The sequence below is a fragment of the Protomyctophum parallelum genome (genome assembly GCF_964188405.1).
Source record: "Protomyctophum parallelum genome assembly, chromosome: 13".
Lineage (NCBI taxonomy): Eukaryota > Metazoa > Chordata > Actinopteri > Myctophiformes > Myctophidae > Protomyctophum > Protomyctophum parallelum.
The window spans coordinates 15,701,250-15,725,356 of NC_139708.1; the positions used below are offsets into that span (position 1 = coordinate 15,701,250).

At 45.3% G+C, this 24,107-nt stretch overlaps 2 protein-coding genes across 6 annotated transcripts in view; both read right to left on the reverse strand.

Moving 5' to 3' along the window:
- Positions 1–84: 84 nt before the first annotated feature.
- Positions 85–7,159, reverse strand: fbxw9 (F-box and WD repeat domain containing 9). 3 transcript variants are annotated; one of them, XM_083779648.1, is made up of 9 exons: positions 7,034–7,159; positions 6,758–6,861; positions 5,844–5,968; positions 5,369–5,516; positions 3,292–4,312; positions 2,862–3,010; positions 1,477–1,680; positions 1,140–1,205; positions 85–694 (listed from the first exon to the last, which is right to left on the reverse strand). In XM_083779648.1, the coding sequence occupies exons 3-9, from the start codon at positions 5,960–5,962 to the stop codon at positions 623–625; spliced, it is 1,779 nt and encodes a 592-aa protein (XP_083635774.1). In that variant the 5' UTR covers positions 5,963–5,968; positions 6,758–6,861; positions 7,034–7,159; the 3' UTR covers positions 85–622. The 3 variants fall into 3 exon arrangements, with proteins under 3 accessions (XP_083635774.1, XP_083635775.1, XP_083635776.1); XM_083779649.1 differs by having other exon boundaries at positions 5,844–5,977; XM_083779650.1 differs by lacking the exons at positions 85–694; positions 1,140–1,205 and having other exon boundaries at positions 1,524–1,675.
- A 634-nt stretch (positions 7,160–7,793) lies between these two features.
- Positions 7,794–24,107, reverse strand: part of LOC310869062 (transportin-2) — a 40,273-nt gene continuing 23,959 nt past the window's right edge. For all 3 annotated transcript variants that reach the window (XM_083779640.1, XM_083779641.1, XM_083779639.1), the window contains 4 exons: positions 23,875–23,974; positions 23,461–23,535; positions 12,002–12,144; positions 7,794–11,635 (listed from right to left, as the gene is read on the reverse strand). In XM_083779640.1, the coding sequence (XP_083635766.1) occupies positions 12,037–12,144; positions 23,461–23,535; positions 23,875–23,974 (283 nt within the window). In that variant the 3' untranslated portion in view covers positions 7,794–11,635; positions 12,002–12,036. The remainder of the gene's footprint in view (positions 11,636–12,001; positions 12,145–23,460; positions 23,536–23,874; positions 23,975–24,107) is intronic.

Genomic DNA, 24,107 nt, shown 5'->3' on the forward strand with positions numbered 1-24,107 from the left:
GGAAATATAGGTTTTTCAGAAATCTTTTTGTAGAATCGGCCTCCTTGCCTTTATGGGTTAGGTCGGAGACCCCCCCTCGACACTCAACTGAATGACGACTCTCTTCTCCAGGGAGAAAATGTCTGGAATGTTTTTATTTTATTGTCAAGTTACTGTGAGTTGTATAAGTCTTCAAATAAGTGCTGAGTTGTAAAAAGCTCCACTATGAAGACTGATTTGTATTCCTATGGCAATATGTGTGAATATTATTTAAATAAAGACAAATTAAAAATACATTAACAATACAAGCTTTTCTTTTAACAAACACACACAATCAAAGCTTTGAATGTTGGCTCAAAACTAAAGCCCAAAGCCCTTGGACTGTACCTGTATTCTGCAATACAATTTCAATCAATCATATACCCAATGGCAGTTCCATTGGTGCGGTTTGGGCTTAAGTGTTACCAAAATATGTCTTGTTTGATATGCAAGACCATAGTAAATATTCCTTCCGCACTGCTGATATGAAATCAAGTCAGCCCGGTGTTGGAGGAACGATGTGGAAAGGACAGGCATCTGTTTTTTTCCCACTGGTGTAATGTCTTCACACATCGGTTTAGTGATGTGTTTAAGTCTTGGTCTTTCAACTTCGGACCCTCCATACCTCCACATTATCGCCCGGGGCTACTGCTAACACGCCAGCTTCTACGCTCAACTGATGTGTCAAGACAGTGGAGGAGGGAGAAAGAGAGAACAGACAGGAAAAATAAATTGAATGCAGAGCGACCACAAACAGGTGTCTACAAATGCATGCTGCATTTAGTCAGATCACTGCAACTGCTGCCCTGCTATGACTCTATAATGTAGAGAAATAACACTATATTAACAATGCAAACCAAATCCTTCGACTCAATTAAGCAAGGAAAATCTCCCAAGAAAAAAAAAGCTTGACAGAAACAAATGAGGGAGAAACCTTGGGAAGGCTCACAAAAGAGGGGACAGGCGTGCAATACTGTAGGTACAGTATATTGACAAAACAAACAACGTGTAGACCGGCCATTTGCCTTATTCGTCATCAATGACACATAGGACTTAGGTGGTTGAAATTACTCAAATCAATCAAAGCATTTGAATTAAATCAGAGACAAAACAGCACTCACCCCACTGACTGCCGTGTGACGACATACAGTGCATAGAGTCCTTGGAGGCGCACATGGGAGATGTATCTAAATAGACAAATAGTAAGAGAGGATGAAGAACTAGATTACAGTTATGTGTTGTATGACATAGACATAGACAACATACACATTTTAATTTACAAAAACCAAAAGGAATGGAACAAATAATTGATTGAGCAATCATCTACAAACATCCATGAACAATATTTATATTTTAACCATGCACTTGAATCCATATTCTGTGGGGGAACATTGACCAATAATAGCAGATCTAAGGAATTCTTAACCCAAAAGGCCACGGGTGAGCTGCTAACAATACCTTGACGGTTCCATCAGCGGAGCAGGTGTAGAGACTGCCGGGCGAGCGGTGGATTCCAGTGACCAGGGACGTGTGGCCCACGTCGAACTGGGACACAGCCTTGATGGTCCCTGACCGCATGGAGAAGGCGTGCAGCATGCCCTTCTGGTCTCCAGCCCACACCTCACTGTCACTGTAGCACATGGACAGCAGGTAGGAGCTGAGCTGCACGGGAGACGGAGGGGTTCCAAGTCAGTCTATTATGTATGTTAAGTTAGGGCCGGGTGGCGATCATTAGGCCTGGCACAACCATTACATAATCGTCCATTCACAATTACTTTAGATATAATCGCAGTTATTTTGCATAATCGTCATAATCATTTGAATTTCCATGCTGAGAAGAATGTTCATACTTTTTTAAATATATTAAAAAAAAAGCTCATCTACAAGCTTACTACAATGTGCTTACTGTAGATCAGCAGTTTCCACATTTGTTTTTATTTTTTTGGTTAAGTAAAAAAATATTAAATGTGTCAACAATAATATTCATATAAAATCACATAATCGTGACATCCCTATATAGTGGCGATATGACTTAAAATCAATGATTTTCTAACTTTTGCCTCGATTACAAAAAAAAACGTCTTTTAAAATATGAAAATAGCCTCAGCTATTTTCTATATTTCTGTACATCACCATTGGGGTTATGTGGTTAAAAAAATCTATTCGAATTGTTCGGTGTAGTTTTCTATGAGTATTTCATCATCTCACTGAGCAGTATGGGTGGGAGGGATTGTGGGTTTTCTTTTTCTCTTATTGTCCTCTTTCTTTTTTCTTTCCTTTGCTTTTCATAAAATATTTTTTTTATGCTGCATCATATCAATAATATAACAATTTAAAACCTGTTCTTAATAAAAACTTTTGACAAGAATATATTTTTTCCGTTAATGTATAAGACATTTAAAAAATATATTAAAAGAATCTGCTTCTTGATTATTCAATTAACCTACATGAGCAAGATTATGTCAATTATTGGTTTCAAATCCAAATATTGATTTGAATATATATTTGCGGGTAATTGCCCGCCCTAAATGAATCAGACAGTGGCCTTGTGGTTAGTGTGTCCGCCTGTGGGTGGTTCGATCCCCGGCCGGGTCATACCAAGACTGAAAAAAATGGGACCCAATGCCTCCCTGCTTGGCACTCGGCATCAATCATGGGTTGGATTGGCGTGTCAAATAAACTAATAAAATGATTCCCAAGCGCTGCAGCTCACCGCTCCTAGGCTCCAGCTCACCGCTCCTAGGCTGCGGCTGATGTCTGTGTCTGAACATGCAGTAACATAATTATGAAGCAAGTCGGTCTACTCTAAACAAACAGTAACATATGATTCCATGTCACTGTACCCGGAGTTTCTTCAGCACTTTCCCTGCCCTGCGGTCATAGACGGCCACGGTGTGATCTTCACTTGCAGAGATAATGTACTGATCATCTGCAGCCACGCACATCACTGCCTTGCCGTGGAGACGAAGGCTCTTCACCAGCGGCTGAGCAGCTGCAGCACAAATGCACGATATTAAATTAAAATGTAGCGTCCAGAATTAAATTACTTTAAGCACATAAACACTTGGCAAACTAATACTTAGTTGATCAGGGTCGGCTATGTACTTTTTTTTGCCCCCTCTCTCACTGAATCACTTTGCTGAACTACAAGCTCAGAACGTGTTGCTTTGTGACTCATTGTGAGCTCATAGATCTGCTAATTTCGCAAAACATTTTCCCCTTGGAAGAAATAGGGACGCTAGGGTTCATTTGTTTAAGTATACATGGTCTCACCTCTGACATCGTAGATGTTCACCCGCTTGTCATACAACCCGGCAAGCAGCACGTCCGGCTGACAGGACAGACAGAGCACAGCGGCCCGGGTGCTAATGATCCCATTTTCTGCTCCGCCTGCCTCCAGGTCCCACAGCCGCACTGTGCTGTCGAAGCTCCCCGAGGCCAGCAGCGGGCCACTGGACGCAAGGCACCACACCCAGCCCTGGTGGCTGGTGTAGAGGCCCTGCCCCACCAGTGTGCTGAGCAGTGTGCCGCGGGAGCCCGCTCGTAGGTCCCATAGGTTCACGTTTCTGTCCCGCGAAGCCGAGGCGCACACCGCCCCCTGACCCCCCAACAGCAGTACAGAGTTAACATGCCCGATGTGGGCCGAGGGCAGGGAGATGCGCTCCAAGGCCGCCGGGGGTGGGCTTGGGGATCTGGGAGGCTCCCCTTGCTCCACCTCCATATCTACCTCTCCTCCTTCATCACCATCACCCTGATTCCCCAGGTCTGCCAGGTGCTCCTGGCCATCAGCTCCATCTAATGCTCCCTCACCAGCGTCTCGTGGCGCTCTCTCACGCCTTTCTTCCCCCATCAGGCCGGCTGCAGCCTCCTCCACCCTCACCCTTGCCAGTGGCTCCCCACCTCTCTCCGGCTGCATGTCTCCTTCGCCTTCCAACGCCACCTCCAGTACTTCGTGAACACCAAAAGCTACCTCTTGCGCAGCCACCCCCACCGCCTCTTCATCATCTGCTCTTCCATTCCCTTGCCCCTCAGCTCCAGGTCGTCCACCCTCCCCTGGCCTTAGCTCATGGCTTTCTCTCCCCCTCTCACTCTCATCCTCCAGGGTCTGCTTGGCCACCCAGTCAGCTTGGCCTGCCCAGCAGCTTATCAGCTCCTCCATCTCCAGGCAGGCAGCGGGCCAGTCAAAGTCTTCCTTTGGACCCACAGGGAAGGCAGCCCGGGAGCCTGTTAGCCTGCGTGCACGGAGCTGCCAGGCTATACCATCTTTGCCAACATTTCCCAATGCATGGCACACCTGAACATAGTAAGAGAGACAGCATCATTCTATCTAGAGCAATATTAGTCATCTCCTTGTTCTACACAAGGCTAATAAGACATTATTTGGAGTGAGGTTGTTTATGACCAGTGTTAGGGATATAGTAGAGTGTAGTCAGGTTACTTTTTAGTGTAATGAGTAACAAAACAATTAATTTATCACTTATCAGCTACTTACTGTAGTTATGTTTTCAAATGAATTGCATTACTTACTGTTACTTTAAACATTTCCCTGTTCATTTTGTTGCCACAAATGAAAAATAAACTATCTCACACATTCTGACTTTCTTTTAATTTCCTACTTCTGGACAACATTGAAGTTCCAGATGGGTGTGTCAGTGTCCGTGCACAATGTTAAGCCCATTCAACTAGCGACATGGCAGACATTCAGAGATGGCAGAGAGGTCAGCCTTTACGTCATGGAAGTATTCTAATTATTTTGAGTTTGTTGGTCAAAGGAGCTTAGCTGTCAAGTCATATGAGCCAAAACCTCACCATAACCTTGAGTCATGGAAAGAAATGTGGGATAAAACAGTAGATCCGGCCGGGCACTCATTTAAAAGAGGAGAAAGGGCTTGATTAATTAAAATGCTGTTTGATGTTTCAACCATCAGGTCTTCATCAGGCACTGCAGCTAGGATCTTCTGTTTTGTTTTGTATCCCACTAGATCCAGGTGCAGAACTGACGCTTTTGTAAAACCTTTTTTCTATTCTCCATGAGAACCTGGTCCTTTTGCATTTTTCCCATTTCCTGAAAAGTAACGGCTTTGGACATACAAGGTTTTACCAGACGGCCACGATTTATGCCACCTGCCCCACCCTCTTCTCCATACAGCAGACCAGGAGGCAACTGTTTGGATTGAGGGCTTTGCATTAGCTAAATACAAAAATAATCACTATATGACACAATACTGTATAAAAGGTATGCGCATGACATCATCATACCCGGACGTTATGCAGGAACGCCTACTGAGTGGCAAAAAACAGTCACAAAGCACTGCTTGTCGTTATTGAAAGTCGTCCCCATCAAACTAACCTTTGGCAGCACATTGATGACACACTGTGCAGGGAGGTGTGAGGCAATGCGGGCCACCATCTCCCATGGCAACGACAGCAAGCCACTGTCGTCAACAGAAGGGGAGGGTCTCGGTTCTGTAGATGAGGGGCAAGGGCTGGAGAGAACACTGGAAGAAATATATGGGGGCAGAGGGAAAATGGCATTCAATTGCCATGAACCGATTTGCGAATGCTTTCCCCACAATAACAGAAAATACACTAGCATAGAGCCCTGATAAACTATGCCAGGTCTTATACTTCGTCCTACAACGGTGGTGTACAAAAATGCGACATGTTGTGAACTTGTAGATCTGCTATTTTCCATTATTGAAAAAATGTGGGAATCGAGGCAAAGGTCTGAAATAATCGTGATATTTGGGGAACTATAAACGCGTAGCTTGTCAAGGCTTCGTCAGACCAGAAGCAGATTGATGAAATGAGTCAAATTACTTTACCCATGTAGGTCAGCCTGGTCAGACTCAGCTCTGAGGTCATCACTCATGTCAACACGAACCCCCTCGTTGGCTACTCCCTCTGCATGCTCGCAGTTCACACCCACCTGGTCCTCAGACATCACCAGCTTCACTCCCTTCCAAATAAAAAAACAAAACCATTCCATAGTTACCGGTATATAGTGAACTATTTCCCACTGAACACGTGACTGAAAGTGAAAGATTATAAAATGTTTACACATGTACAACTGCATGGTAGCTTCGACCTAGCCTAAGATTTAGACTCTAGTAGATGTGTATTTAATATATTTATCGATTGACATTTTCAATCTACGAGAATGTCAGAATCAATAAATACATCTACGAGTGTCTAAATCTTGGGCTAGCTCCGACCATGGCTAAGCAACCCCCCCCCCCCCCCCGAGTCAAAGTATACACATTTAGTATCAACACACACACACACACACACACACACACACACATAGCCCCTTTCGGGAATGTCAGAAACTTCAGTAGCATTGGGTTCTGCTTGGAGGGCTAACACACACACAGATAGGTGTAGCTCTGACTGTAGAGAGGGAGAGAGATGGCTGGTTGACTCAAGGGAGTAGACATCTCCTGATTGCTGCACAGCTGCAGCAGTCTATGGACCAGAGCTAGTCTACAGGGTAGTCTAGTCAGACCTCATGTGTTACATTTTTCCAAAGAAACGGGAATAACACAACAGACCACTAGCAGAATGTTACATTTTTGTGAGCCCCAAAATATTAGCCATAATACATTGTGATAATTGTTGTGTTGGTATATAATCGAAATATTAATATGGAGCGTCAGGGCGTGTTTTACAATCACCCCACCCAGACGCAGTAATGTCAAGACGAAAAAGCACTTCAGTACCAACCAGCATAGCAACTTACCCAAGTGTCCCTTGTCGGCGGTGTTGACTGTCAGTTCATTTGAGAGTAATTTCCGTTCATTTGAGAGTAATTTCCGATGTTTATGTTCAGAAGAGAATATTCTGCTAGAATAGACATTTCATAATTAAGTTAACTTATTAAGTGTACTGTATAGTAATACATGTTCAAGAATCAAGACAAGTCCAGCATTGATCGGGTTCAGTCAGTTCAGTTCCAAACAGACCGCCGGCCGGTTGGAACTGTTGTACGGAGTCAAATGTTTGTTTGCTCAGTTACCTGCTGATAGGAGAGCAGGCACGACTCTCGCTGCCATAAATGTAGTACTTTCCACACACACAAAAAACTATTATATTAATGTATGCCTATTAGGAAGAAATGTTTTACACACCGAACTACAAAAAATTCAAAACACTGGTTCCGGCGCATGAGGAATTCGTCACCACGAGACTGCATAAAACCATAATCCAGAATGTGGCATCACCGCCATCTACTGGATTACAATGGTTTACCACTACCAGAGCAAACGATTTTGGGTGTCCACTGCTGTCCTGTTCACTTGCAAAAAGAAAGTTAAGTATATCCTGGCAACTTCATCCCCTTAATACCTACAAATAATTTCCATTCATGAGCGCATATTTTTAAATACCTTAAATTATATAGTTTGAATTTCCATTTTTGCCAAGCAGCAAACTAGTCTGGATAAGTAGATATGTTAAATTAAATGTATTTACAGTAGATGAAACGGAGGATGCAGCCTTGAGATTATTCAGTCTTCTTTTGTTCATACAGTTAGTGTTGTCGGCAGGCAGCAGCAGCCTTTGCCAGCCAAAGTTATTGTTCAAATCATTTAACACACATTCAGTTCACAGTAGTTAGTAAAACAATTAGAATTTGCCTGGCATAAAATGTTGTCCCTGCTTTTGAGGTCCAATCCTAGCATCCATCCAATTCCATCCACTGGGGAGGGCAACCTGTCCCCCAGGTGATGAATCATGTCATTATTTCCATTCAAACAAATAAGACACTCACATCCACATATTCCCAGCTTGATAGAAAACCTTTTATTTTCCCATTCACAAAAGTAAAATAGAAACCATCCCACCTGCACCACAGTTGAGGGGGAAAAAAGAAATACCGGTACTACATCAAATCCATTGATTCAGATTGAACATAATGATGGATGAGTATTTTTTTTTACATTCTTCCCTAAGGTATGCACCAAGCTCTGTCTCTCCCACTCATGTCCTACTACTTAACCTTGACAAAATCAAAATGGTCCGCTATAAAACAACGAAAACAAATTCTTTAAATAAAAAGAACATTGCAGAAAAAAAAACTTTTAAAGTCTAAAACATTTGTGCATTTGGGCACAAAAAAATAATCAAAAATCTCAATTAACAAAAATAAATAAAAAAACAAATTAAATAAACAAAATAAACATCTGAGCCATAAGATAAAAAAAAATAAAGAAAAAAAAACTCAACCTGTGGAAAACTTACATTTGAGAATGAGATTTCGCTTGTACATTGAAATTAGCATATCGCTACATTGCAAAGGGTGACAAAGTCTAAACTTTTCACCCTTTTCTTTATGGTGTTAAGACCAGTGTCACACTAGAGCGCCATGCAATGACTGAGTTTAACCACTTAAAACCCTATATACTTGGCTGGCCAGAGTCCCCAGGGCACAAACACAGTTGAATGTCATTGCTTGGTGAAGCCTTTTGTCACAATTTGAGATGATTGCCCCAGCTGATAATTTAAGATTCCTCATCGTTTCCCTTTTCTCATGCCAGATGTTCTAAGGGGAGATGACGTTGTGTTTTTCTCCTGTTAAAAAGTGTATAAATGCCAGCACATCTGAATTAAAAGTCCAAGATAATCTCCCTGCTCGATTTAGTATTTCTATATTTGACTGTCCTGTAGCAAGTCCCTCCTATAGGACTACGTAATGCTAGGCCCTCTACAAGCTTGTAGATTGGTTACTTCCGCTGACTGGGAACATGGATGCAAGGGTTCATGTGGTTAAGTCAGTTCTCTGTGCACATCTGTTCCAACGACCTGAGAGAGGCCACCTACCGATCAACGCTTGCCTACCAGTTAACCCTTATAGGAATATACCATTAGTGTTCACCCTTTGGGGTGCTGCGGCTTACAAAAGTGTTAGTCCAAAATATTACATTCCATGTAGCATGGATAAAATGAAATAAACTACACCTACCTAGGAACTATATTCATAGATATGAGCTGGTGTCCAAAAACGCTCTTCCCGACAATAAGAAAATGCATTTTCTTTATTAGTATTGAATGCCTATATTTTAAAAGTAGCTCTGAGCGACCTACTGTATATTCTGACAATCACAAACTGAGATGGTAACTGGCATGTAAATGCTGATTCTCCACGTGGCCTCTTATCTCAAGCATGATGCAGGCTCTGCCTACGACATCACATCGGTCGGGTGAGAGCTGGTGCAAAGATAAAGTCTAATGGCTGATTTACACTTGATTGCGTGTGTCACGCATGGGAAATAGATCTACAAGCACACCATGTGTCACATTGATCAGACACATGAGCTTGTGTATCCATTTACATTGTGCAACACGAAGCATAAATCAGGCTTAAGCGGCACTCCTGCATACACACCCTTATAGTAAAATAAAGACGAGTAAACACATACATACAGTCACACATTCAATCCAACAGAATAGTCCACTATGGACAATCACAAGAAGATACAGCTGGATACAGACAACCGCTCCGCTCACATATGCTAACCAATGTCAGGGTAGAAGAAAATTATTCGGATAAAGAAGTCGTATATTCCCAGGCATATCCTACACAGTATCAACGGGTGTGTATATGGCAAATGGCAACGACTGTCACCATGTTTGATCTTTAGCTGGAATCGCACAGCTGCCATTTGAGCAGCAAAAGTTGCATTGCCATCGACAAAGCTCTTAAAGGCAGACCCTCAAGAGGGGGATCTGTTTTATGATAGTCTAATAAAAAAATAAAATAAAAAAAGCAAACATCCAAAAGCATGCAACATTGTTCACGACCGCCAAAGAATGGGTCTCGATGGCCGGAATCGAGTGTAACTCATAGCCTTATTCTACAAAAAGCTCACATGAGGGGGGAAAAAAAACATCCTCTAACACAGATATGGACTGGCAGGAACACTAGGATATGGATCCCAAATACTGTAATTAAGATGTCCACCCCACCTCCCTCCCCATGATACCTATACAATCCACTTTAGGAGGAGCTACCTTAAAGCTAATCCTATGCAGAGGTCTTAATCTTACCTGCTCATTTCACCATTGATTAACAATTATCTTCATTACATTGTTTGCTTACTGTAGCAAGCCGTTTACAGTCCTAAAATCACTTATTGGAGAGAAGGAAAAAAAGTCTATACCTTAACATTGGTAATATTATTACTGAGTATCATTAAGAGTGAGATTCTAAATTTCTTACAAAAAGAAAAAGTGCATTTATATCGATAAGAACCAACTCACTTAACTTTTAAGATCTTACCGATGCCTTATCGCTCTCTTTAAAGCCCGTTTTGTATATAGTCTAAAAACAAAGAAGCAGTAGCAGCAAACGGATTCTCGTCTTTTCTACAGTATTAGAACTGTTGCAGTGATTCTCTTAACAGCCAGAGAGGAAGCTGAACCCTGTTATCTACCTAAGGTGGATTCTCAACAATACAACGCACAACCTCCATTACCTATGGGGACAAGAGGGGTTTGAGCGGGAGGGCGAAAGAGCATTTATGTCTGCCACCTTCAAACTATGGCAACCCTGTTCTATTGATGAAGCCAAATGAGAAAACATTGTGTAAATGCTCAACAAGACGGACATATTTCAGTCTAACATGCGTCACTCAACAAGAGGTAATAATTTGCCATGCAACAACTGTCTCTCATTCCCTTATCACAGCTAGTAAAACGATAAATGACAGATTTAGCACTATACGGTCTTGACTCACGGAAGGGGGTATGCACTGATGTGGTGAAAACCTAGAGAACAGACCCAATGTGTAATTTTTTTTTCCCCCAAAGAGATGAGAAATATGGATCAACAGAAAGAAAATAATAAATTCAGCAACCAAGGGAAGAGGATGGAACAAAAATTTGGTTAAAGTAACACCTTGATAGAATAAGACCTACATCTATGTACTGTCTATGAATGGTGTGTGTAGTTTGCGTAAAAGGTGCAAATTACTCTTGTACAGCTCCCGCATTATTTATGTACTAAAAGCATCTCATGCTTTTTTTATTTTTCATTTAGTTTTACCACTGGCTAGCCTTTAGGTGGCTAGCAATTTTAGCGCTACATCTGTCCCACCCACAGCCCGACATGGATTACCAATGCCTATTGTATATGGATGTGTGCCTGTGCATCAACCTCTCAGGCAGGGCAGCCCATCTTTAATATGTCTATGTGTGCCGGTCAACATATTTATGTGCATTGTGGCATTTTTAACTGTGGCCCTCAAGGCTGCGTCAGATAATTCCATTGTATATGTACCTATCTGCAGAAGGCGATGCTTCTGCCTATACCACCCGCCCTCCCTACCCTTTCTGGGATCCCTGCCGCGTAGTCGGCAAGTCTTTTTGAGTGTGTCGGATTTCACTGGGCGTTTGACCCAAGAGGTATGTGTAAATCCCCGGTTTACCCTCCCACACCCACCACCCTCCTTCCCACCCACCCTCACAGAAACACACAGGGCGCACGGGAAAAGGGGGCCGTCCGTAGCGGAGGGTCAAAGCCAGTCGCGTTGCTCGCTGTCCCGGGTGTCCCCCCCTGCGGTCAGGGCAGTGCATTTACACAGATGGATGAGTTCCCCCAGTAACCCTCCCCTAGATGAACCTACGGAAGAAACAAAAAACAAACAGCAGGTCAGAGGTCTGTTGGTCTATGCTGAGCTACTGGAATTGTTCAATAAAATGTAAGGTCAACACTGGTAGTGTGGTAGGGCGTTAGTAAGCTGTACCACACTAGGTAGGTCTGAGTAGGCTCATTGTTTGGTTTCTCTTCTTTTTGCTAAACACAGCTGTGCTATAAAAAAAGTCCCAGGGTCAGGAAGGAGTAAAGTCGATGTAAGCCAGGCTCGAATAGGTTCTGGATCAGAATATAATAGGAACAAAATGTATCATCGTTTTATCAATGAGCTGGGTTTTTCATCATATCCAGACAAAGACACATAGCAGGCCATGTTATTTTAGGTGGTCCTACCTAACAGGCCTGTGTCCCGTGTGGACCAGGGTGGGCTAGACGCCATAGCAGGCCGACAGACGCTCCTTCAGCAAAGGGGGGAACTGCTCCGAGAACTGCTGCCAGTTCTCCTCGCCCACCTGGTCCTTAAAGCCATGCAGGATCTAAAGAGAGACCACACAAACACACATCAGGAAAAATAGCTTAAGTGGTAGGTTGCATTCAATTTATAGGATTTATTCTCATTCTGGCATCCAACTAGCTCAATCGAACCGTCCTTAAGTGAAGGGCAGATTGTTTTACAGATTAAACTGTAGATCTGGATCAGCACACCTTCCAGAACAAATGATATCATTTTCATTCAATGAGCTGGTGTTTCATCATATCCAGATAATTTGATTAATTAAAAAAAAAAGTAAATGACACGGACACATCATTCATAGACTGGACACGCTTTTCGGGAAAAACGGCGGAAAAACACAGATGCAGTGTGCAGAGACCTTAAGTGTTACTGTACATCTTGTCACTCTGAAGAAACCTCCCCGTTTTGCCTTGGGATAACAAAACCTAGGGCCTAAACACTAAGACTTGTTGTATTCAATTAGGGCAAACATTAAAAGTATTAACACATCAAATGCGTGAAACTTATCCATACGCTTTTTATATCTCGATACGTTTTTTTTTAATGATTACTGTACTTCATCTTTATACGCGCCCGGACAACATAGAAAGTAACACCGATCGGCTCTACAAAGATCTGGTATGTGATCCGGGAGTTAAAAGCCCCCCCCCCTCCTGAAAAGAGGTCTGGTCTATGCGGGCAGCCCGCATCCATTACGATGCATTACGACGGCATAGACCAACGCAGATGTCAGGGGATCTAAAATGGACGTACCCATGCTCTAGTGTGTGTGAATACACTCGATTCCCCCTCCCCTCCTGTTTCTACATGGTTTCTCCCGAGGAAGCATTGTGGGGGAGGTCTCTTCGTCTCGGATTGCATTGGCAGTTTGAGTCCCCCCCCCCACTGCCACTGTGCCTTGCAATCGCCTTGCACCTCTCTCATTCTCGGAAAAAGATATAACGCAGCATCTATTATAATATTAGAGAACTTGTACCCAACACATGGCAAGAAACCCAAAGCCACAACAGCTACGTCGCTATTGCAACACCCACAACACCATCTTACACACTACACCCACACACACACACACGGCAGTGACGTCACACACTTACCTTCGCAGTGTTGTGAGAAAATTCATTCACAAGCCCACAAATGCCATTCAACACACACTACGACTCGCTTACAATTCGCCAACCTGGCAACTACTACCCCGTCTTTTAAGCCACTCCCCTGTGCTGCTCTGATAGTCTCCCTGACAGTCCTGTCCGCAGGAGAATAAAACAAGGAAGGAGAGGAATCTTTGCCTCACGATTTTGCTTATTCCTTCTAAATCACTGTATATAAAATATCGCTTACTCAGCGAATCTCTTAGTTACGTCAACATTGTTCTTCCACAGAACTTGGCTTGTTCCAAACTATTACAATTACACCGTTCGAATTCGCCATTTCGCCTGCCGAGTACTTTTCATTGCGCACACGCACACACACACAAGAATAGCCGTGCAGCCTATACACGGCGCCAGCGAGACAGGACGTTATAATCTTGAGTTTAATTAAATAACTGTCTTTCTCCGCACACGCACGTGCGCACACAGCATTATTCAACTGAAATGCGTAACGCCAATATTGGGCTAATATAGGTAATATGCTACCAATATGTGGGTAGCCTACAGCCAGGGATTTACCCACGGAATGAATATATATATATATATATAATCATCTATACCAGGGCTGCCCACACTTTTTTTTACTTCAGAGCTACTTTCAAAACGACCAGCAAAATAAAACTATCATCCCATTGGTTTTTATTTTTGGAATTTGACTTTGCTACTGATGATTGTACGCAACAACAAGTATTGCATTGTGTGTTTGAGCTGACAGGCCCTTTTTGATGTCAATCAATCAAGTCATCTCAGGTCATCTCAAGCGGCAGATGCAAAAATCGTTTTTTATATTAAAATTATATATATTTTTAGGGCCATGTCATGTGGTCTACCTGCAAAGCCTTTGTGATCTATACTGGTAGATCTGGTGGTTACGAACGTAACCCAGGTTATTTAAATAAAACTAGCGAAGCAACTCGCTTAAGGGAGATTGCGCCCTCTGGCGTGATCACAGAAGCATTACATCATACACTCACAAACAATGTAATTGGTTGGGTATGACCACATGGGCGCCTGACCCCTCCCTCTCTCACAGGTATCAGGCGCGTCCTACCATGTTGTCGCCATTCCAAGATAACATTGAAACTTCTCATGAGGCATGCTCACAAGGGCGTTTTTGCGAGTTGCTTCGCTAGTTTTATTTAAATAACCTGGGTTACGTTCATAACCACCAGTTATTATTAAATTAAAACAGAACTCAGCAACTCGCTTAAGGGAGACATAATGCACTCCCTTCTTGTTATCACAAAGTCTAGACCCAGAGTCGTAAGGGTCCAGACCCACTGTTTGCAAGGTATATGAGAGTAGAAGATCTACCTCTCACATAAAAAAAACGCCTGACGGTCATCAACACGTCAAAGGCCATCGGAGTGTCAACACATCCCTCCAGGTTCTGACAGTCCATTACAGTTCCATAGAACAAGATTATCAGCACATCCCCTCGCCTACGGCGAGAGGGAGAGAGGAAAAACTGAACCTAGAGCCTGAGGAACCAAGGGACTCTTGTTCCTACTAAGAAGCTACACTTAAAGACTGCACGCGCCACTGGCGCCGCTGTCACATCCAGTCTGTAAAAGGTCGCAAAAGTTGAAGAGGACCCCCAACTTGCTGCGGTACACACATCCTGAATGGAAACCCCCTTACAAAGGGCCCAGGATGTCGCCATGCCACGAGTAGAATGCGCCCTCACCCTCAGTAGAGGCTGCAGCCCTTTACTCGAGTATGACCGCTCTATAGCTTCCACTAGCCATTGTGAAATCCTCACTTTGGATACAGCCTTCCCCAAAGATCTGGGGCCCCAGGAGACAAACAGTTGTGTCGTCTTCCTGTCAGTCGCTGTCCTAGATTCAAGATTCAAGAGTTTTATTGTCACACAGATGTACAAGTACAGCATTGTGAAAAACTTAGGTTGGGGTGCTCCACAATACACAATAAAATATAAATAACAGTGCAACCCCATTTAAAAGGTTAAAAACAACTCAGATAAAACCCATGTAAAAGGTTTTAAAAGGTTTTTTTAAAGGAACACAGACAACACACAAGTCCTTAATACATAAATAAAGTGCATTGTTCATTTGTTTAGCAGTCTTACAGCCTGGGGAAGAAAACTGCTCTTGAGCCTGGTTGTGCTGGCTTTGATGCTTCGATACCGCTTTCCTGAGGGCAGCAATACGAAGAGTCTGTTATGGGGGTGTGTGGGGTCTTTAATGATTCTCCGTGACTTGCTGAGACAGCGCTGGTTGTACAGCTCCTCCAGACTGGGCAGCCGACATCCAGTGATACGCTCGGCCGAGCGCACCACCCTCCTGAGAGCCTTGTGGTCTCTGTCTGTGCAGCTCCCATACCAGCTGGTGAAGCTGCTTGTCAGCAGGCTCTCAATAGTCCCTCTGTAGAAGTTCCTGATGATTTTCTGACTCAGGCCGAACTTCTTGAGGCGCCGGAGTCCATATAGGCGCTGTTGCGCTTTTGCAACCACCACCTTTGTGTGTGTCTCCCATTTGAGTTGCTCGTGGATGTTCACCCCCAAGTATTTAAAGGTTTCCACCCTCTCCACCACAGCGCCGTTGATGGTGACGGGAAGTTGTGGTTCCCTCCCCCTCCCCATATAGACTCTCAGAGCCCTTACCGGGCACAGAGTATGTCTCCTCTCATCCTCCACAGAGGCAAAAGGAGGCGGACAGAATTCCACCAAATCCACTGGCACGCAATCGGCCAGTTGGTTCTTGGGCACGAATGCAGGGTTCGTCCGGAGGACCACCCTCGTCCTATTACCGGAGAACGTGACAGGCCGAAATGGCCGCCAAGTACACTTTTATAGTGCTGAAAGCCAATCCCTTGTCCATCAAGCTCTGGAGAAAAGTCAAAATGACCCTCACTGACGCCTGAAAAGGGGCCGCCCGTTCCCGTAAACACCACTCCTCAAATGCGCGCCATTTCCCATCATAGGCTGTCCTAGTTGACTGGGCTCTATAACACTCTGAGGAAGGCCCTCGGCATCGAGATTCATCCGCTCACGGGCCAGACCCACAGGTCTAGGTCCTCTGGTCGGGGATGAAATAGCTCTCCTCCCGCCTGCGTCAGGAGATCCCTGCGTAGCGGAAGCTGCCACGGGTGGTCGTATAGTAGAGGAGTAATCTCTGACCTCCACAAGCCCCATGCTGGCGCCACCAGAATCACCGACAGACCCTCGGTCCTCACCCTCTCCAGGAGGGGAGGGATCAGTGACAGAGGGGGGAAAGCATACAGCCGTCCCCTGGGCCAATCGTGTGACAGAGCATCCAGGCCCAGAGGCGGCGTGCGTGCTATGGAGAAGAACAGTGGACACTTCGCGTTCCCCTCCGAGGTAGAACGAACCTGTCACAGATCTGAGCAGCTACTGCGTCGTGCAGGGACCACTCTGCGTAGTGGTACCCGCCTCTGGACAGAAGGTCCGCCCCCAGGTTCCGAACCCCCGGGACATGGGAGGCTCTGACCGACCTCAGTCGTTTGTGACACCATAGTGTCAGCCGATGAGCCAGTGCATGCAGCGTGGCGGACCGAAGTCCGCCCTGCTTGTTTATGTAGCACATGGTTGTTGTGTTGTCTGTCCTCACCAGGACATGACAACCTCTGATCAGCGGTTCGAAGTGTCGTAGGGCCAGAAAAAACGCCATCAGCTCCAAATAGTTTATGTGTGCCGCCTTCTGACTGGCGTGCCACACCCCCCTGGCAGCTCTGCCTTCGTGGGTGTCCGCCCAGCCCATCAGGCTGGCGTCCGTGGTGATTATCTTCCTCGAGACTACTAGACCCATGGTCACGCCCTCGGAAAGAAAACACCTGTCTTTCCACCGTAGTAGAGCCAAAGTACATTCTCGTTGTACTATGACTGAACGATGTTGATGGTGCTCCGGTATCCTCAGTGACCGCATCCATTCCATCTCTGAAAGGGTCTCATGTATAACCTGCCTAGCCGTATAACGGTTAAGGCCGCCGCCATGAGACCAGCCATCCTTTTGCACGTCCGGAACGGGACCCTGCGTCCCACTCGGAACAGTGAAGCACACGCCATGACTGAGTTCACTCTCTCCTCTGACAGGCGAGCTGTGAACGATACAGAGTTCAGTGTCATGCCTATTAAGTCTATAGACCGTGTCGGCATTAATACACTCTTCTCGTAATTTATGTTGAAACCCAATGAAATAAGGTGACTCACCACCCATTCGGTGTGTAGCTTGTTGTTGCGAGTCCGACATGGTGACCCAGTCGTCTATGTAACATGCGATGCGGATCCCCCGCTGTCTCAGGGGGGCAATTGCTGCTTGCGTGCATTTCACGAAAACCCTGGGACTCAGGGACATTCCAAAAGGCAGGACTAGGTATTCGTAAACCCGTCCCTCGTACCCGAAACGCAGGAACTTCCTGTGTGGTGGGTAGATTGGAATGTGGAAATAGGCGTCCTTGAGGTCTATACTGGTGTAATAGTCTCATGCGCAACAGCGCCGCATTTGTCAACATCTTGAAACGGAACCCAAAGGCCTTGCTACTGAAGCCTCGGGATAAATTTTGCCGTGGCGGCCCCGTCGAACAGCAACAAGGCCCGAAAGCCTTGTCGCCGAGACTTTGTCTTGTTCTACTGTCGCGGGACGCTTTAGCGTACAACCGTGCAGTAGACTCATACCCTCCATGTTCTGGCAATGATACAACATTTTTGTTTTCACACGTTTCACACAAATCTTTATTGTATTTACGGGAGCAGGAGGAAATACAGTATTTTGCATAGTTATCTCTGGAACATTTGCAACAATAACACTGTGAAAAGGTGCATGACACGCGACATTTTTCGCTAAAACGTCCTGTTCTATCAACTTTCTCTCCGGCGGCGTGAAGCCCGTGGCCACTCCGCAAAGTCCCGTGCCCAGAACGTGGGGTAGATGGGAGACATTGTCCGTTGTCCCCCGGAGGCGCCGCTGACTGTTATTTACGCTGCTGGTTGTTGCCAGCCTGCTTATTGCATCCTCCGCGGCGCTGCTGTCCGGCGCCCGGTGAGGCCGACGGCTTTCTGAAGCCTTTGTTGTCTTTCTTGTGGGGCCTGTGGCGAACCGCTGAGGTAGAGGGGGCCCTTCCCGCCTCGGGGGCCTTGAAAACGGGTCTGGACTCACGATCGTACGACCTCTTCTTGTCGCGGTCGTAAGTCCGGCCAGCAGGAGATTTGAAAGGCGGCTTCTTGGGCTCCGTAGGGAGGTAGGCGTCGAGCGCCTCGTCTTTGGTCTTATCTCCAGGCGGGCCGTCAGGTTGGCCATGGTCCACGAGAACAGATTGTCCTGGACCAGCGGCTGATCCAGAATGACGTTCCTCTCTGCTGTGGTGAGCTGTGGAGAATAGTTTAGCCAACGGAACCTTTCTAGGATCACGATGCCAGCCATGGCCTGGCCAGTCAGACCAACGTTGTACTTGGTGAGGCGCATGATTTCTTTATGAATGCGTCTCAGCTCTGCCATGTTGTCCGGTGTCGGAGCGTCTCCTACTTTCTTCAAAATGTAGGTGGCCGATCCCTGGAGTAGGGATATTGCGTTCATGTCCTTGGCTGTCTTGGTCAGGGACTTGTATGTCTTCTTAGCGACAGCGGACATGTCCTTGTCGATGGGGAGGACAAATGTAGGGTCCTCCTTTTGAGACGCTATTTTCCCACGGAGGAGATGTCTAGCTACTCTCTTATCCATCGGCGGCACGGCATCCAAACCGGCGTCTTTCATTCCTGCGCAGTCCAGGTCTCTCTTATGTTCGGGGGGGAAAGTGAAAGAGCTGGGGGCTTTCCAGGATAGCCCGAGTATGCGATCGAAGCCTTTGGTTAGCGGGAGCAGCTGTCTCTGGCGAGGTTTCTCTTCCTCGTCGTTGAGTTCGTCCAACAATGTGTCGTCCTCCGCCACTTGTGGGGCTTCCTCAGCAGGCCATTTCAGCTTGCACCTCACCGTGGCTTTTTTGAAAACCTCCATGGCTAGTGGCGCACTCAGGGGTTGTGCTTCGGTGGGGGCCGTCACCGTAGCCTCGGCTCGTGGCTTAGCCGCGGTCTGGGGTACGGTGTCAGTAGGAGGTGCGGTGTCAGTTTTAGCTGCGGAGCGCCTGTCCATTCCGGCCAGGAGGGTAGCTCTGAGCCGCTTCTCATACCGAGACGCGGCCTCCGCCACTTCCTCGTCACCGTCGGAGTCAGAGGATCCCGTGTCAGACCCCGAGCAGTCGGATCTGTTACACGTGGAGCCGGAACTCTCGTCGTCGTCCTCGCACTCCTCCTCCTCTCCCATGGATTCCCCTGCGTCGTGAGCGGCGCCGGGGTGTCCATTCTTCGGCTTTGACGGGCCCTCCGAGGGCCTCGCTCGCTGGCGGGGGGGGGGGGGAGGAGTGGTCGAGGTCCGCTGCTCCATCGTCGGGGACTGCGGCCGAGGCTTCAGCGCTTGCTCGACCGGATCCCTCGGCTGTAGGAGGGTCAGCGTAGTCACTTTCGGAGTAGTGGGAAGGGGAGCGAGCGTGCCTCTCACGCTCCTTTGCGAGCCCCTCCATGTCCCGCACGTGGTCGCGAAGCCAGGCCTCACTGCGTGAAGTGAAGCAGGCTTCAGCCCTGACTAGCCTACGGGCTAACCGGGGCTTGGGGATGTTGGTGCAGATAGAGCATTGCCAAGGATTGTGGACGGCGTCCACGGCATGCTCTAAACCGAGGCACTTCACGCATTCCTCGTGTGCGTCCTCCCCAGACATCCATCTCGGACAGTTCTCACAGTGTTTCTGTGGAACCGGGGCCGCGGCGTCGGATTTAGCCTTCCGTCGACGACGCCGGGACGCCGATTTGGATGCAGGAACAGCATCAGACATGGCTCTTCGCAGGCCGCTGCCGTTGCTGGGCTATCAAATGGCAACGTTCCCCGTCTCCAAGTGATAGTAGTAGAAAACTAATTCGAGCAATTTCCCAAAGCCACGAAATTAGTGTAGTAGTAGTAGTTCGTTTTCTTAAACCGCAAAGTAGAAGCTGTTCTCAGTGTTGTTTGTGGTGCCAAGATCCCTTCTTGTCCGGTAAACGTTACTTAACCCATTCTGACCTGAGATCAGATTCACACGAGGTTTCCACTGGACACACACTGGTCTGATTAACCCATTCTGACCTGAGATCAGATTCTAAAAATGTCAGTCGTTCTTCGATTTTTCAAAAAATAACAGACCTACAAGCTGGTATCGCGCCACTCGGTGGCGCGATATGAGCTTGTAGATCTGCTATTTTTCAATAGCTAAAGCATAACATGATGCTGACACCAAAATGGGTGCCCGGTCAGAATGGGTTAAGAAAGCTCTAGACTTTGTAGCATGCTCCTTCTCACGTGAGAAGATTCAATAGAAATGGCGACAACATGGTAGGACGCGCCTGATACCTGTGAGAAAGGGAGGGGTCAGGCGCCCATGTGGTCATACCCAACCAATTACATTGTGAGTGTATGATGTAATGATTCTGTGATCACACCAGAGGGCGCAATCTCCCTTAAGCGAGTTGCTGAGCGCTGTTTTAATTTAATAATAACCTGATCTACCTTTTGGGCACCGCTTAACGTCAGATCAGCCGTTTTGTCGGTCAGCGCCAAAAATGCTCCCCGACAGCATAATCGGAGCAAATACCGGGCAGTGTGTAATAAGGACACATAATAATAACTAATAACCCATCCGTTACTACATGTGGAGTCAACTCCCGCAATTTTCTTCTTCCCAGTGCGCGGCAAGGTAACTCTGGGATGAGCGGCCGCGAAATTCTAGTTTCATAACGTTTGCCACACACACAGTGTCATGTACAGATGCACGAAACGAATGACATTATCGAGGGACCGCCATGATCAACTGGCCGCTTTACATGTCTTTTGTTGGAGATCGCCATTAGCCATAGCGTCTTCGCCAGCCAATGCAGCCATCACTATCCGTTGTGTGATTGTAACCTTTTTATTCATTATAATTGCAGTGAAGGCGTCTGGGACGTCATCGACCCGTTTGTAATGTATAACGAATACACATGTCTCATCCTAAACTGCGGAAGCCAGAGTTGTCATTTTGTCGATCACAGCCGGGCTTAGCGTCTCTCATACCGTGGATGAAGCTCTTTTCCATCGCTGATCGCTCCTATACGTGCTTCTGTGCTTCTTTGCCCAAACATGTCCAGACATGTCAACCACTAACCTCACCGATCCAGTAACTAGTCTCACCGTTATACTATCGTTCTAAAACGATCGGTGGAAGGTAGCCTACACTGATCAAGACTTTTGTTGCCCCCCCTGTTACTGCGATTGAGACAATGATCAGATATGTGCGCATAATCATCATCATCATGAAGTTATCATCATAGCGAGTTATAAAGGTTTAAAGTCACAGAGATTGACAGGCAGATATAAAAATAAACATAAATAAATTATTATATATATATACACAACTATAGAAGGCATGGACCTGAAGAACTATTATTCACAAAATAAGGCCTATAGCGACATGTACATACTATATACCGTATGAAACAGAAGACTCTCTGCTTTCATAAGAAAAAAACTAATACTGTAATAATAATAAAAATCACACCCCTGTGAAGTGAACAGTGCAATGTTGTGAAGTGAGCAGTGCAACATTGCACTGCTCACTTCACAGGGGTGTGATTTTTATTATTATGATAGTATTAGTTTTTTACTTTTCATACGGTATATAGTATGTACATGTCGCTATAGACCTTATTATGTGAATATTTAGTTGTGCGGTTTTCCTATGGAAATTATAGATGTTGGCTATGTGTGGACCAGTGATGCACTCTAGGGGTGAGAAAGGGCATCACAACAACGTCATTTTGGTACTGTAGATGTGCGCATGCACGAAGACCCGTGGTTCTATTCTATTCGATTTGTGTCGCTGTGAGCCTCGACGGTCTGTCGGTATGTATATAAATGTGCCTGTAAATGTTGTTATTGTGATATTATGATCCTTATTGTACTCATTACATAGTGTTTAGTTGCTTGTATGTTCTGCGGTTGAAGTTGTGTTTTGTGTATTTCTTTCTATTGCAGTAAAATTACCTGCTGCTACTACACTGCTATTACTACAACCAAACCAAGTAGAGGATCACGCATCGTGCGGACTGGCCTAGTCTAGATCATATATCAAAGTTTAGATTAGTGTATGTGTGTACGTGTATGAGTGTGTAATGTGTTATTATTATTTTCTATATAAAAAGAACAAAATCCATCTTCAGTGTGGTTTGAGTGTTATTGAAAAGTGGAGTAATTGCACAGTAAGGTCGGGTTCCAGCGAGCCTTTTCAGAGGGAAATCACTTGTCAAATTTCTAGATAAAGTGATATCTGAACAGTTGTTCAGGTCCATGCCTTGTCTAAAATTCTCTTTTTCAGAGAGAACTTCAGAGAAGGCATGGACCTGAAGAACTATTATTCACAAAATAAGGCCTATAGCGACATGTACATACTATATACCGTATGAAACAGAAGACTCTCTGCTTTCATAAGAAAAAAACTAATACTGTAATAATAATGAAAATCACACCCCTGTGAAGTGAGCAGTGCAATGTTGTGCAATGTTGTGAATAATAGTTCTTCAGGTCCATGCCTTCTCTGAAGTTCTCTGGTGGGCGCAAGCTGCATTCAATAGCCAATTACTGACAAACTGTACATAGGATCAACGTGTATTTGTTTTCCTCCTAAAAGTAGACATTCAGGGCTTTCAGTTTGTAGTATGTATATGATATTATTTGTGTTCATTTTTATATCTGTCTGTCAATGTCTGTCAACTTCAACCTTCCATATCTCTGCTGTTATTTCAAGCGAGCAGCGTGCAGGCAAAAGCAGGTGTTAGAAAAAGGTCAATATCTCCAGAATGGAAGATGGTAAAATCATGATTATTTTTTAAATTGAAGTGGACAAGTTAGGCTTTCTTTTGATTTATGCGGTGTGATTCTCGCTATAAGAGGCCCCTCGCTGTGGGCCCCGAAAAAGTTCAAAAGTCCAATGTTAATCGCTCAGCACCACCAAGCCTGAGCAAATAGAAAACTCTAGCAATCAATGTGTTAAATGATCAAATCCGAGTCCGATATGAGCTCATTACAGCTTGCATGCGTGAAGAGGTTAAAAAATAATAATAATACACCACGCTTTGCCTTTTAGGATAAATGGAATGGTCTTTGGCTCATACTCACTTTATAAAACATGTCTCTCAGGTCGTCCTTGGGGTTCACCCAGGAAGCCACTGCATCGCAGAAGAAGATGAAATCCTGGACAAACACATGAATAGTTCATGTTAGCACTTTTATACATTTAGTTGGTGACTTTCTGCTTCTCCTAATCCACTGATGTCAGACTGTAAAAATTCCATACATGATTTCTTCAGATTTCGAGTGTCTTGTTTAAGTTTCATCATACAGTGGATGAATATTGAGACAGAAAAATAAACTTATGTTACAGTGATGTGTCTGGGGTGCATGCATCCATTTCCATTTCTTTAACCAATATATAAAATAAATGGCTTTGAAAGAGGGGTCACATCCATTTCCACATCACCGTGCATCAAGTTTATGTTCTCCGTAAACCAATAACCAAAACAACACACCCACCTGCACCACTCCTCCAGGGTTGACCCCGATCATCATGCAGATGCCTCGGAACGCCGAATCCTTCTCCTCGTTATCCCGGATATTCCTCAGTGACGTGCACCTGGGCACGAGTGGTTACAACAAATGTTTCGTTTTAACCATCGACGTCCAAAACCATAAACTAAAGAAACCAAACCTAACATACATTCAAAACCATAAGGTTTCTGGATCAGAAATCCAGAACAAAATGTATC